This window comes from Octopus sinensis, linkage group LG4 (genome assembly GCF_006345805.1).
Source record: "Octopus sinensis linkage group LG4, ASM634580v1, whole genome shotgun sequence".
Lineage (NCBI taxonomy): Eukaryota > Metazoa > Mollusca > Cephalopoda > Octopoda > Octopodidae > Octopus > Octopus sinensis.
The window spans coordinates 97972184-97987065 of NC_043000.1; the positions used below are offsets into that span (position 1 = coordinate 97972184).

At 36.3% G+C, this 14882-nt stretch overlaps 1 protein-coding gene across 2 annotated transcripts in view; it reads left to right on the top strand.

Annotated features, from left to right (window-relative positions):
* Positions 1-14882, top strand: part of LOC115211136 — a 238671-nt gene that overhangs the window by 68659 nt on the left and 155130 nt on the right. For both annotated transcript variants that reach the window (XM_036502257.1, XM_036502258.1), the window contains exon 2: positions 12241-12432. In XM_036502257.1, the coding sequence (XP_036358150.1) occupies positions 12251-12432 (182 nt within the window). In that variant the 5' untranslated portion in view covers positions 12241-12250. The remainder of the gene's footprint in view (positions 1-12240; positions 12433-14882) is intronic.

Below are 14882 nucleotides of genomic sequence, written 5' to 3' on the forward strand. Positions count from 1 at the left end.
TATACATTTGACAAATGTATTATTAAGGCATTGTTTTACAACCAGATACCTTGTTGCTAACCCTCACCTGTTTCCCAAGTAAGGGTTCTCTTATTTCACATCTCTTCCAAGATATGAAACTAGTGGGTGATATGTTGACAGAGAAATGACAGTGTCAGTGCCTGTAGCTCAGAATGTTCAGAGTATAACAAACACATCAACTCACACTCATAATAACAGATCTCTTTCAGGAAAAGTAGACATTAAAATGATGGTTACAGTGATGCTGACCATCATCATCATAACCTTCAGTATTCCATCTATGACCAACTCCTTCCTCCACTTTAGATTTTATATTTTAAACTACATTATCCAGTGCCTTTTGTTTTCCAAAATGGCTGCGTTTTCAAAAAGATTTAGCTGTTATCACCAGCAAGTTGGGCAGTCTTGAGATTCTTTCAATGGTTCATTGAATTTCAAGGAGAGATAAATTAAATTCAAATTTGTTGCAAGCATATACTTTTTTTCAGACAGAATAGTAATTAAATTTACCCTGACAATTTACTTAGCTCTCAAGAATAAGTGCCATATCTTCTTCTGAGAGCATTACATGCAATAGACAAGCAACCTATCCCAAGGGAGATGTCTTTTTCTTCCACTTAATACCATAACACCAGAGCTAAGCATAGACACTCTTAAAGGTCCTTCAAAGCTTTGGTAAATATTTACTTCACTTGTTACTTTCTGATACTTCATTTCTTCTTTTTACCATAAAAGGGGCTTTGGTGTATTGTTGAAACCAGAACGAGAATACTCTCATCAAATAATAGAGCGTGAATTGACTGAAAGTCAGTTCCCATAACTATTAATTGTGGTCAGGTATGATAGCTAGTGACTTTGGAGATAAAAACAAGAGAGTCGTGCTGAACATAAAAATTGTTTTTATTGTATTTATATTCATATGGTGGAAGGAAGACAAGAACAAATTTTACCGTTCATCTTTAAAGTCTGTATCATTCTTATTGATTTCTCATTTCTCTGTGCTTCGTACACTCACTCGTTTGTTGCATGAAATTTAACAGCATCTTTTATGAGGTCAGCAGTAAAACAAATGGGAAGAACACACTGATGTTATTATGTATACTGTTATGGTCTTCTTTAAATATCATTTTATTTTTATTCTAGTTGTAGTAGTTGTTGTTGTTCTAATTGTTGTTATTATTATTTATCACTTAATCCATATTTCTTATATATACATATATATATATATATATATATACATACATATTATGTATATGTATATTGCTTCAAAATGCTATTCACCTGGTTCTCAAATGACCTTATCCATTCAGTGGAATCTTTGTCTTGCTGTATATATATTTTCAATACATCTGAACATGTGCATGAGAGTGTGTGTGTGTGTAAGCATATGATACTGTTAAATTGCGGATGTGTGTGCATGCGCATGCAAATATACCTCGTATCAGTTATGAAGACAATAAGTATTCTAGTTATTCAATCAGTGGACCTACCTACTCCTTATATCATTGTCTGTACTGTATTGTAGAGGTTCTTTCTTTGAAAGGTAATCCTGAAACAGTACCAACATGATGCAGTGTATGACAAGACTAGCTCTTTGAATTGCAGGTGATAAAATGCATGTTCATACTGGTGTGTATGCACACACACACACACACTTACACACACACACACACACACACTAAGAAATATGTTTGAGTGAGAAAGAAACATCTGAGGAATAATAACTGTGAGGTAAATATAGTGGATGACTGTCCTAACAGTCTGGAGTTCAAAGAATAATATAGCCATTGTGTTATTCCTGGGAAAGACACATGACCTAGCTGACCTGAGTCGTATTTCTCAGCTTACTCATTAGTGATAGAAAAGTCAATCAACTGTAAAAAAAAAAAATATGCATATGTTTGAAGATACAAAAAATATCTTATCCATATAGAAAAATGTATGTAAAGTAACGTGTGTGAGCATGTATAACTGTATGTATATATGTGTGAGTATATAAATATATGCATGTGTGTATGGATATATGTATGTGTATATATGTATGTATGTGCATATATATATATATATATATATATATATATATATCATCATCATCATCATCATCGTTTAACGTCCGTTCTCCATGCTAGCATGGGTTGGACGGTTCGACCGGGGTTCTGGGAAGCCAGAAGGCTGCACCAGGCTCCAGTCTAATCTGGCAATGTTTCTACAGCTGGATGCCCTTCCTAACGCCAACCACTCCGTGAGTGTAGTGGGTGCTTTTTACGTGCCACCTGCACAGGTGCCAGGCGAGGCTGGCAACGGCCACGGTCAGATTGGTGTATTTTATGTGCCACCGGCACGGAAGCCAGTCGAGGCGGTGCTGGCATCGGCCACGAGTCGGATAGTGCTTTTTACGTACCACCAGACCAGGGATCCTGGCTGGTTCAATTCGATTTCGATTTCGCTTGCCCTAACATGTCTTCACAAGCAAAGGGGGTTGGCATGGGTGCCTGTCGTACGGTCGCATTGGAGTATTTTACGTGCCACGGCCACGAGTCGGATAGTGCTTTTTAGGTACCACCAGGCCAGGGATCCTGGCTGGTTCAATTCGGTTTCGCTTGCCCCAACATGTCTTCGCAAGCATGGGGGGTTGGCATGGGTGTCTGTCGTCGGATGAGGTTCTATATCGACTTCGCTTGCCTCAACAGGTCTTTGTGTCCAAGGGAGGAAAGGCATTCATAAGTGGGCTGGGCTCACTTGTCCTGCCTGGTCTTCTCACGTACAGAATATTTCCAAAGGTCTCGGTCGCTGGTCATTTCCTCAGTGAGGCCTAAAGTTCGAAGGTCGTGCTTCACCACCTCGTCCCAGGTTTTCCTGGGTCTACCTCTTCCACGGGTTCCCTCAACTGCTAGGGATTGGCACTTTCTCACACACCTATCTTCATCCATTCTCGCCACATGACCATACCAGCGCAATCGTCTCTCTTGCACACCACAACTGATGCTTCTTAGGTACAACATTTCTCTCAAGGTGCTAACGCTCTGTCGAGTATGTACACTGACATTATATATATATATATATATATATATATATATATATATATATATATATAATATAAATAAGGAACAAAGATGTACAGCTGCCAATTCATGAATTGACACCTGTACATCTTTGTTACTGATTTATAACCTAGAATTTGCACTTCAGAAATACTATAGAAAGTACTTTTATAAAAAGTACATGTTTGAATTACCAAGAACTGACATCTCCACTTAGCTGGGTTGTGTTGTCTGCATATACTACAGGAATATTAGGTACAAATACCCGTACACAGAGTCTTGATATTCAATATTCAAATAGTAGTGTTTGAGTGTGCAGATTATACCAAACTAGCAAGGTGCCTCAATTTAAGTATATATATATTACGGAGATGTACTTGCATAGCGAGTGACTTGATCTGAGATCGTGTGCTGGAACGAAAACAATTGCAGCGTGGAAGGTGTTAATAAGCCATTTAAGAAACACACAAAAACCGTTAGATTCACTTCAACATTTAAATTTAATATGTCAAAATATTTTTGTTGCTTTGAGACCGTGACCTGTTCACTGACAAAACTTTGTGCTGCATGTTTCATATTGCCTTTGTTTCAATTAATCGTGAAAATGATGAAGATTTGGTAAAATAACTTTGTCCTTATGAAGCTGGTGCTTGGAATACAAATTAATGTAAATTTTTGATGAAAGGTTTTAATTTACTCTTTTAAAACTGGAAGTTTGTATTATATAAACGTGGGTGGTCTTAGGTGAGTTGGTATTAAGAGTTAAGCCTTCTATCGTACACTTTGTATAGTAGTTGGCATTAAGGGCTGTAAAAACCATGCTAAAGCAGACAATGAAGCATGATGCACTCCTCTGGTTTAAGTCATCCAACTCATGCCAACATTGAGAAAGGATGTCAAATGAGGATGATAATGATGGCAGTCAATTATAGTAGTTGCAGTATGTTCAAATGGTGTAGAAGATAACTTTGCAATCATAAGGCCATGGATTTAATCCTACTCTGTGGCATCCTGGGCAAATGTCTTTTACTATAGCCTTTGATAAACCTAAGCCTCAGTAGCAAAATCGGGTTGATTGAAAATGAGTGGAATTTTGTTGTAAAAATAATGCAAATGATCAGCCACCCTTGTCACACAGTATGTTATGCTGTCTTTGCTTGAGGATTGCCTTAAGGCCTATGAAATACTCAACCACTTGTACATTTCCATCTAAGCCATACTAGCTTGGCTTAAGCACAAATTTTTGAGGCAGGTATTTTACTTTGTAATGTGGTTGACGTTAAGAAGGCATCCAGCTGGAGAGACCATGCCAAGACTGAGATATTATAGTAAGACATGATCTTCTGACTCATTGGATTCTGTCATACCATCTAACCCATGGTAGCATGGTAAGTAGACTAAAATAATGATGATGATAATGATGCTCTCCCTGTCACTGTCACCTGTTTTTCAGGTAACAAACTTTTATATTCCATGGGCACAAGCATGGCTGTGTGGCTAAGCTTCCTTCCCAAACATGTAGTCTTGTGTTCTGTCCCACTGTGTAGCACCTTCAGCAACTGCCTTCTCATATAGCCCTGGACCAACCAAAGCCTTGTGAATGGATATGGTAGACAGAAACTAAAAGAAGCCCATTCTGTATATATAGTTTTTTGTGTATACACTTGTCTAGACATCGTGTGATAGTTATAAATGAGTGCTATTGTTATACAAGTATGGTATGAAAATCTTGTCCCACTGGAGGGAAATGCCTTATTAGAACAGAAAGGGCATCCAGCCATAGAAAGTCTACCTCAGCAAATTCCATCAAGCAGGGACAAATGGATGTTAAATGATGACAATGAAGTCTTCAAAAGCACAGAACAACAGGTCATAATGGCAGCAAGGAATGTTAACCTTACCATTACTTTGATCAAATTGGCAGGAAGTGAAATTTGCTATTTCTAATAGATCCAACAGCCACTTAGTACTTCTCTCCTAAGCATCTACAAAATTCATTATGTGTCTCAGAAGACAGCAAAGCACATGTGCGTGTGTGAGTGAGTGTCCTTGCTAGTTTCTTGAAATTTGTATAAATAGGCTACCAGTGGAGACTACCAGTGATTCACTATATTCATACTTTTTGAGAACAATTACTTTAATCTGACAGATTAGGCAGTGCAACTAGCAAGTACATATATGAGTTGTAGTGACATTTTTGACTACACTGACAATGAATTGGGACATTTCTGAATCAATTAAAAGAAAAAAATTAAAAATAAAAACACAGCTGCAGTTTGGAAGCTGGAAGAGACATCAATTTAATTGATTATATGGTTAAAATCTGTGGCAACAAATCAATTTTAATTACAAAACTGTCAGTGTGTGAAGCTGACTCTATGAACTGAACTATAGTTTTTACTTTGCTTGAATTAACCTTTTAGCAATCAAAGTGGCCAAATCCACTCAGCATAAAGATAGTAATATGCAAGCACACACACACGTGTGTGTATGTGTGTGTGTGTGTGTATTTATAAGATATTCATTTATTCATTTAACATCTGTTTTTCCTTGCTAGCTTGGATAAATTACACAGGAAGTTTTCCAAAGCAGAATTTTTACAGCCAACTTTTTCTTCTTTTCGAAGTTAAGGATCTTTTATTCCAGATGTCTTTGAAAGCACAGAGTGACTAGTCATAATGTCAACATAATCACTGTTTCAATCAGGTGGGGACAATTATGGAATATAAACTTGTGCATACACACACACACACAACTTCCTGCAGTTTCTGCTTTCCAAATTCACTATATATACACATATGTATGTGTTTATGCTTATCTTGCAATGATTCGGGGCTGTCTGTGTTCCTGTAACTTAGCAGTCTGGCAAAAAGAAACCTATATAAGTACCAGACATAAATATAAGTACTGGTGGTCAGTTTGATTTGAATTAACACTTCAAGGCCATATATATATATGTATATGAGGAAAAATCATATATGTGTGTATGTGAACATTTTAATTTTTTTACAGATTATACAGATTGTAAGAAAAAATACAAATTGTTGGTTTGTATTTTTAGCTTGTATTTCAGTATTTCAGGGTCATGACCCCTTCTTCAGGAAATCTTTGGAGAAATGGTGTTCGAAACTGATCTCTCTGTTCTGTAGTGTTGTGTGTGTGAATACTACAGAATGTAGTGTGTGTCTAGTGTTTACGCTATATATAGCAGAGGTTCTACATAAATGTAATTAAAAAAGTAGTAGTTATTGTTTGGTCATTGTAAAATGAAATACTGTAGTGTATTAAAAATTATGATTTTATAAAGTGGCCATCACTAGAGATATTTACTAATAAAAAAAAATGTATGTTGTACTCCCTTCAAGGCAAACATCACTTAATTTCCAAACACACTGCAGTTGTCTTTATAACAACTAAAATTTTCTTCAATTTTTTATTTTAACTTCAATCAAAGTATACATTTATTCAATTGTTTAATTGGTAGTTTGTTGTGCGTTTTTTTTTTCTTCAATTAAATGTGTTTCCTGCGAACAGAAATCAACCATCAAATTGCTTTATATTACAAGTGCATTAAAATCGCCTTCATACAAAATGAAGATTCTGTTAAAGAGTGAATATTGCATGCAATGCAATTAAGAGTTAAAGCTTAAATTCTTAAATAGATTTATCACCAAGTAAACAATGAAATACACATACACAAACCTACTCACATTCACTCACACACACATATATATATTAAAAATAAGAAAAAGAGAAAATGAAAAATCCAAAATTGTAATTGTGTTTATGAAGTGGAGTAGTGAATCTTAATACGACAAATTTCTTTTAATTGAGATTGCTAAAGATGAATTTATACAAAATTTCTACAGAATATTTTGATTAAATGTTTTATAAGAAAAACCAAAATATTTTTATAAGAAAAATTAAGATGTCTTATAAGAAAAATGAAAATAGCTTAGAAAGACCAAGTCAATGATAAAGAGTCTTAATTTAACCTCCTTCATGTGATACATTGTGTACTAGGGGTATTTATTTGTGTCTTTTTTAAAAATATTTTTTAAAATTCTAATTTCCTATCCTAGAACTTATGGAAGTGTTCTATTTGGATACTTAAATTTCTCTTTTTGCATGTGGTGGTGGTGTTGTTGCGTGAGTGAGTATGTGTAGATGGTGGGGTAATTACAAAAATGTTTGGTGGGAAGGGTCATTTAGTGGAGGAGTACTCTGAGACTAGTAAATTTAATGTTGTTGATGTTCAAAGAAAAGTAGATGGATTTTAGTTAGATGTAAAACACTAGCATACCCTAACCACTGATAATTTTGAAACTGATATAGGTTTAAGTAAACCAACTTTAAACAGACTACTAGAGAGAATGGAAACAGTGTTGTGTTTCAGGATTGTAGGGTACATGTAATGATGTTAACCCAAGGGCTAGTTGGATACCTACACTGTCTGAATTTGTCTCCAGCTTTGTATTTATATTATTTCAATAATAGAAGATTTGTAGAATAAAGATATCCTTTATATATAAACCAGGTAAGGGTTGGTGACAGGAAGAGCTCCCTCTAAAATCATGCCTGTATGGAAAATGGACATTGAATAAATGAATGAGTCCAGAATAGCATCAGATTTAATGCTTTACAGTAGTTAATTGTATCCCTTTACATTCTGACAAAATCTTCATCATTCACTTTTCTGTAGGAGTCATAAAAACAATGTCCCAGTCAGGTATCAGAGTTGATTTAATCAATTAATTCAAACCATTCTCCAAAATTTGAGACCTTGAATCTGTGCTCCAAATCCTGAAATATGTCTATTGTTTTCACCAGCTAGCTTTAAAGACTAGATTAACACCTGTGTTAAGTTGTTTACATCTGTCAATTACATAGAATGTTTGCTAAAATCTATAGATATATTCAGTAGAGTAGAATTATCATGCTAATCATTTTGTAATTATACTAGCCAATCCATCAATTATGCAAATAAGTCTACCCAATGTACTCAAGCCCTTAATAGTTGTCAGTTGAAGTGTTTTCTCTCTCTCTAGATTATGTCTGAGATTCAACCATGTTAATATAACAAGTTTCAGTATATTTTTCATCGCTAAGGGAAAAGAAAAACAGGTTGGTGGAGTTGCATCTGTGAGAAACAATGTGGGGTGGTGGTGATGAAGGGATGGTGTTGCATCTGTAATATATGAATTCTATTTTCATTTTTCCTGTACTCCACTTCCTTTTGTGCCATATTTTGACTTTATCATTGTTTTATTATGGCTACTTATTCCTCTTCACCACAGACATAATGTAATGATGAGAATATTGTTTAACCCCTGAGTCAAACTTGATCAGATAGACCTGTGATTAAAGACATTCCAACAATGATGAACTTGTCTTTGTGTAAATCTGGGATTCTATTATCTGAATGGTTTTTTCTTATTTTCTTTTTAAGATGTAGGGTGTGATTTAAGAAAGAATTAGTTGCTATTTCTAGCAGGCTGATTTACCATATAAAAGCTCCTTCATTGGCTTATACTATATGCTATTTAGTCTCAGGTTAACCCTGATTAAACAGACCTTTTTACCTAGGGACATCCCAGCTGTGGACATCCATCCTTTTGCATATTTAATACTAGAAAGGAGCAATAAAATATGAAAAACTGCCCTCCCTATAAGTATGTAGTTTTGTTCCTCGGCCCTCTAAGTTGAAATCATACTGGGCTTCAACTATGCCTTATGTTATTGTTTAGCCCCAATTTAAATTGAGTTAAACTATGATCAAGGACAATCTAGCTGTTTCTTTAAATGTGTGCATGTCATACTACATTATCTAAACATTTCATATTCTTATTTAAGATGCTAGGGTGTGATTTAAGGGAAATTTGGTTGTTATTTCTAGCAAGTTGCATTCTACTTTGAGGCAGACTCTCAGTTCAGCTTCATCTTTCGTTTCTGTGGCAGTGCCCCAGTATGACCACTGCCTAATTACAGAAACCAATGAAAAATTGATATAATTACCAGAAGAGTAATAGGGTTGGTGTTGACCAACTATACTTATCCTACATTATTTACATTTGATGGATATTTGCCCTCATCTTGTTTGTTGTTGACATAACATTTCAGCTGATATACCCATAGCCTTCATCAGGTGTCTAGGGGAAATTTTGAACCTGGGTTCTCATTGCTAAGGTGTTTTTCAATGTTGTTGTTATTATTATTATTATTATTATTCAGGTCACTGCCTGGAAAAGCATCATCCGATCGTGGCCGTTTGCCAGCCTCGTCTGGCACCTGTGCCGGTGGCACGTAAAAAGCACCCACTACACTCATGGAGTGGTTGGTGTTAGGAAGTGCATCCAGCTGTAGAAACATTGCCAGATCAGTCTGGGCCTGGTGCAGCCTTCTGGCTTCCCAGACCCCAGTTGAACCGTCCAACCCATGCCAGCATGGAAAGCGGACGCTAAACGATGATGATGATGATATATGTATATTGTATATATAAGTATATATCATACATATGTATATATATAGGTGCAGGAGTTGCTGTGTGGTAAGCAGCTTGCTTACCAACCACATGGTTCCGGGTTCAGTCCCACTGTGTGGCTCCTTGGGCAAGTGTCTTCTACTATAGTCTCGGGCTGACTAAAGCTTTGTGAGTGGATTTGGTAGATGGAAACTGAAACATTGCTGGTTACAGCTCTCGATACCATTACAGAGATAACGCCATGTTTCACAGTTTGTTGGAGTCATTTCAAATCAAATTCTTGATTGGAAAGCCTCCAGACACAAACACGTCCACTGTCTGAAAATAATGCAAATCTGGATTCATCTGAGAAATATCACTCTATCCCAAAATGAACTGGATTTTTCTGACATCTCCTTAGCCTATTTCTTTCTTTTCATGATATTAATCAGTTGAAGGAGAGGTTTTCTTCTAGCTGCTCATCCATAATACCCAAGCTTATGCAGATATGTAACACACGTTCTTGGACTAACTTCTAGCTGTTTTGCAGTGTCAGAAGCCTTCAAACGGGGCTCGTTCTCCTCAATTCTCTTCAGTGAAGCTTCCTTTCCGAGGGCCCAGGTCGGCTGGGATGAGAATCTGTTGATTCTTTTCCTTGACTTTTGAATTGCACTATAATTCTATTAACAGTAGCAAGAGGAATTTTTGAAGGTTTTCGGCAATTTTTCGCTGGCTAAGACCAGCCTCATATTGCCCAACAATACAACCTCTTTGAAAATCTGACAGTTCTGCTGTATTTTTTGTGCGTGACATGGTTACTCTATGCAAATGTTTAATATAATGGCACCTGAAATGAAAAATAATAATTACATTGTAAATTCTACACCACTGAAAACATTAAGACGCTTAGATCAGAAATTTTGAAAATGAAAGGTGTCTATTTACTTCCTACATGTCTGTGTATATATATATATATATATATATATATATATATATACATACATACACACACACTCACATACTTGTGTACACACAAGCACACTCACACGATAGACTTTCACAGAGATTCTATCAAATTCACTCACAAGGCATTTGTCAGCCCAAGGCTATAGGCCCAAAGCACCATGTTGACAGATTGGACCCAAAACCATTCTGTTACAAAGGAAATTTCTTTACCGAACAGCCACTGAAAATTTTTTTTAAATAAATAAAGAAAAATGGTCATGGCTAGAATATCGTTAATTATAGGTCTCAGGCTTGAACTGCACTAAGCAACAACAGCAGCAGCAACAACATATTTTACTGCATCTATTTTGAGACCAATTTATATTTTTTATGGAAATTCTTGTATGGTTGCATGAGGATATTATATTTTTTTCTGTTCAGCTCCTCTGGTATAATCATCAATAGATTTTGCAATAGATAAATTTATTATTTATGATAGTACTGACAATGAATTCTTTATAGCAGGGAAAATTTTATGTAGTTGCTTGATATGCCAATATAGTATTCATAACTGCTGTAATAATCTTCCCACTGATATTGTAGTGTTTTAGCAATATAGAATGTTAACATGGTTATAAAGCTAAGTTTTGAGATGAGTTACTGTCAATGCTGAAAGAGAAAAAATTTACCATACCCATGACATTGTGAGTGATATTGGATCAACAAAGATTGTGTTGAAGCCCATTTAATGGATTATACCTGTCATTCAAAATTTCAGCCTTGTCACATCACTGTTACACTAATTCAACTTGAGAATTATGGTAAGAGTTCGTATATCTGTGGAATACTCAAGCCCTTACTTAAATTTCACATGTAAATAGTTCTGTTTATGGAACAGCTGTTATGAACTCATCTGCACACAGGTCCCTGTTGAATCTCTTTCCTCAAAATATATCCTCCAAACACCTTTTCCCTCAACCCGTGTACACTTACTACGTCCTCCCCTCCATCTCCCACTCCCCTTTTGCAATTTCACAGACTTACCCACCCACTTGCCCTGTCCTGGTCTACTTCACTACATACACCTCCCTGTAACTTGAGTATATGCCCTGTCATATCTTCACCATCTTATCTCTCTCTTTGAGGTAGCCATGTATCTCCTTCACTGCAAGACACCTATTTCTGCCCCTCTGTTGATACTCTAACTTCTCATCACCTGGCATAAAGCCACCTCCCTCAATACTACTCCCACTTTGGTTGAGGAGTCTGGTCTCAAGTTATTTGGTGACCTCGGTGTCACATAAAAAGCACCCAGTACATTCTGTAAAGTGGTTGGCTTTAGGAAGGGCATCTGACTTGCCAGCTTCTGTCAAAACGTCCAACCCATGCCAGCATGGAAGGAGAACATTAAATGACGAGGATGATGGTGATGTTCTGTATCTCACACAGCCAAACATTACATACAATAATTTGTAGTCAGGTCTTTCAACTGAACCAAGCATGAGATATCAAGTACCCTAGACTGTTGGTTGCTTTCACAAATGTTTAATAAGCTGACTCAATCTTAGAGCTATTTGGAAATGCTAGCAACAACAACAGCAATTAATATATGCATGTGCATGTAAACCTATCAAATTAATATTAGCACTTAAACATGTTAAAAGAAAAAAATTATGGTTTTTCAATTTTATCAAACGTTATGAAAATAACATTTACATGCTTAGGTCTTTTCTATATTAAACCATTTAAAAGAATATTTAATTCCTCTTGCAGATCTGAAACCATGGATACAAGTGTCCAACGCCGTCTAGTGCATCAGAATAGTGAAGGGCAAGATGTTGAATCTGAGGATTCAGACGAAGAACAGAAATACCTCCAAGATCCTGGAGAGTTTGCTTACAACAAAAGAGTGAGCGTACCTGCCATTCCTGGTATGTTAATTGTCTTAGGACTTGTTGGAGAATTGTAAGTATGCTCATAATTTATTATTAATGTTATATTTTTGGATTAAGTGCTTTCAGTGTTAGACTATTTCATCTTTCACAAGTCATGGGATGGAACTAAGCAATTGGCTCTGTAATTATTTTGTAGAGACAAGGAATATAATTTCTATTTATGTATGGCTTATTCAGAGAAGGAAAGGGAAGAAGAAATTGTTGTTCCTGGGTCACGGCAGTAAGAAATAGCACATTTGGATATTTTTTTTACTTGCTGGGTTTGAAGGAAGGAGCAGTGCCCATGACCTTTTGAAGCCCTACAAGGTCAGTGAGATTGATGTCATTAGTGTTCCTCTTGGACCTCTAAGAGATGAGCGAGTGGGGAATTCTGTAGGGCCAACATTCTGGGACGGAAGCATGAGCATAGGCATAGAGATTTGTGTAGGGTCTGAAAGTTGAACACAGCAAGGTTAATGAGAGGAGAGTTGAGTAGGTCAAAAATGCTTGAGTGGAGGTGGTTATGAGCCTGGCCAGCTTCATGGAGCAAAGACCATTATAGCAGTAGTAGTAGAAAAGGCAGAAAGAGAAGTTTCTGCCTGTGGGCCAGAAATTAAAGTTGTGAGTTAGGTGGATTTTTTTTTTTTTGGATACAATCTTGGATGTTGTGTGTGTATATGCAAGCACATACACACTATAAACTTAAAGCTATAAACTTAAAGCTATAAACCTGTAGTGATGGATAGATGTAGACTGGCCACTCATCACAATAATATCAAATTTCAACACCCCCCCCCCCCCCGCCGAAACTAGGAAGTGATTTACGACCCTCACCCCCAAAACAAAACCCTAAAACCTACTATCAGACATTTATCTCTATATCACAGAACTTTTGTTTTACTATTACTTGTTTTTTTTTTCCCCCTACATCTAGTCAGTTCAGGTTAAATATATATACGTATGCATGTGTGTATGTATGTATGTGTGTATGCACATACGTACGCATGTGCGTATGTATGTATACGTGCACGTATGCATGTGCCCATGTATGTGTGTGCGTACATGTACGTGCGTAAGTACGTGTGTATGCCCATACGTAGGTATGTATGTATGTTTGTACTCATGTGCTACGTATGTATGTGAGTGTCTAGGAGAATGGGCAGACGCCAACCACTCCGAGAGTGTAGTGGGTGCTTTTACGTGCCACCAGCATGAGGGCCAGTCTTGCGGTACTGGCAACGGCCACACTCAAATGGTGCTTTTTACATGCCACTTGCACAGGAGTCAATCCAGCGGCACTGGCAACAGCCTCACTTGAATGTTTTGTTCACATGCCACCGGCACAAGTGCCAGTAAGGCAACACAGGTAATTATTTACATAAAATTATTTTATTCTCCTTCTCACCAAATGGTTATACTTGCAATCAGCTTAAGAGGATTTCCAATATTGTTACAAAGGCCACAATTTATGAGGAAGGCACTACTAATTAAATGGAACCAGTATCTAAGTTATTTTATCAATTTTGTTGTACTTCTCTGCTCTGGTCATTAATAACCAAACTCTGCTTTCTTATACTTCAGGCTGGCTTTATTTTTCATAGCTACAATAACTATTGCAATGCAATTGTTTTAGTCCCAACACATGATCTCAGTTCAGTTCACTTACCAAATGAGCACAACTCAGATATTTAGCTATTTTGTTTTAAACTCTTTATTTCTCAACATGAACTATTTTTTAATAAACTTAATGACTTGATACAAGCTTCTACTTAAACAAAGCAATTCTTTAGATAATACATTTTGATATCCCACTCTTGTCAAAATATTTCTTTCTTTTCAATAACACAATTCAAGAAGCAGATGGTCATATTGTGATTTGTAGTTTTGATGTCTATGAGACGCATTATTTTGGAAACAAATGAAATAATATCCCTCCCCCCACCGTCTACTTCACAATATGAACTATCCTGAAATACAGCTGCATCACTTTCATTATTCTAATCATCATCGACATAATATGACTGCTTAGGAATGTTTCTTTTCAATTTCATTCCTGTTTCAGTAGGTTTGTTCATTTGTCATCATTTGAACTCTATGACATTGTGAACACTTCAAGAATGCATAGTACTGTTTCCTTTTGTGTTTGGTGGTAATTTGTAGTGTTTTAGTAATCCCAGTGTTTCTAGTGGTAAACTTAACTTAGTGGTGTTCACTCTGTTGCAAGAATTCAGACCAATATGAGATGTTTTAGCACAACTGTTATGGCTCCATCCATTTAGCATCACTGATTCAATATTGATTCATTTCACAGCTTATGTTTTAATCTCTCTCTTTCTGTTTACATATATGAGCATATTTCTCTTCATGTGTATGTATGAGGAAAGGGAAATTGTTTATGCCAATCCTGTTCAATTAATAAATTGTAATCTTTCTACCTTTCTTTCTCTCTTACTCTATTTGTACGTCTATATTTCTCCAAGT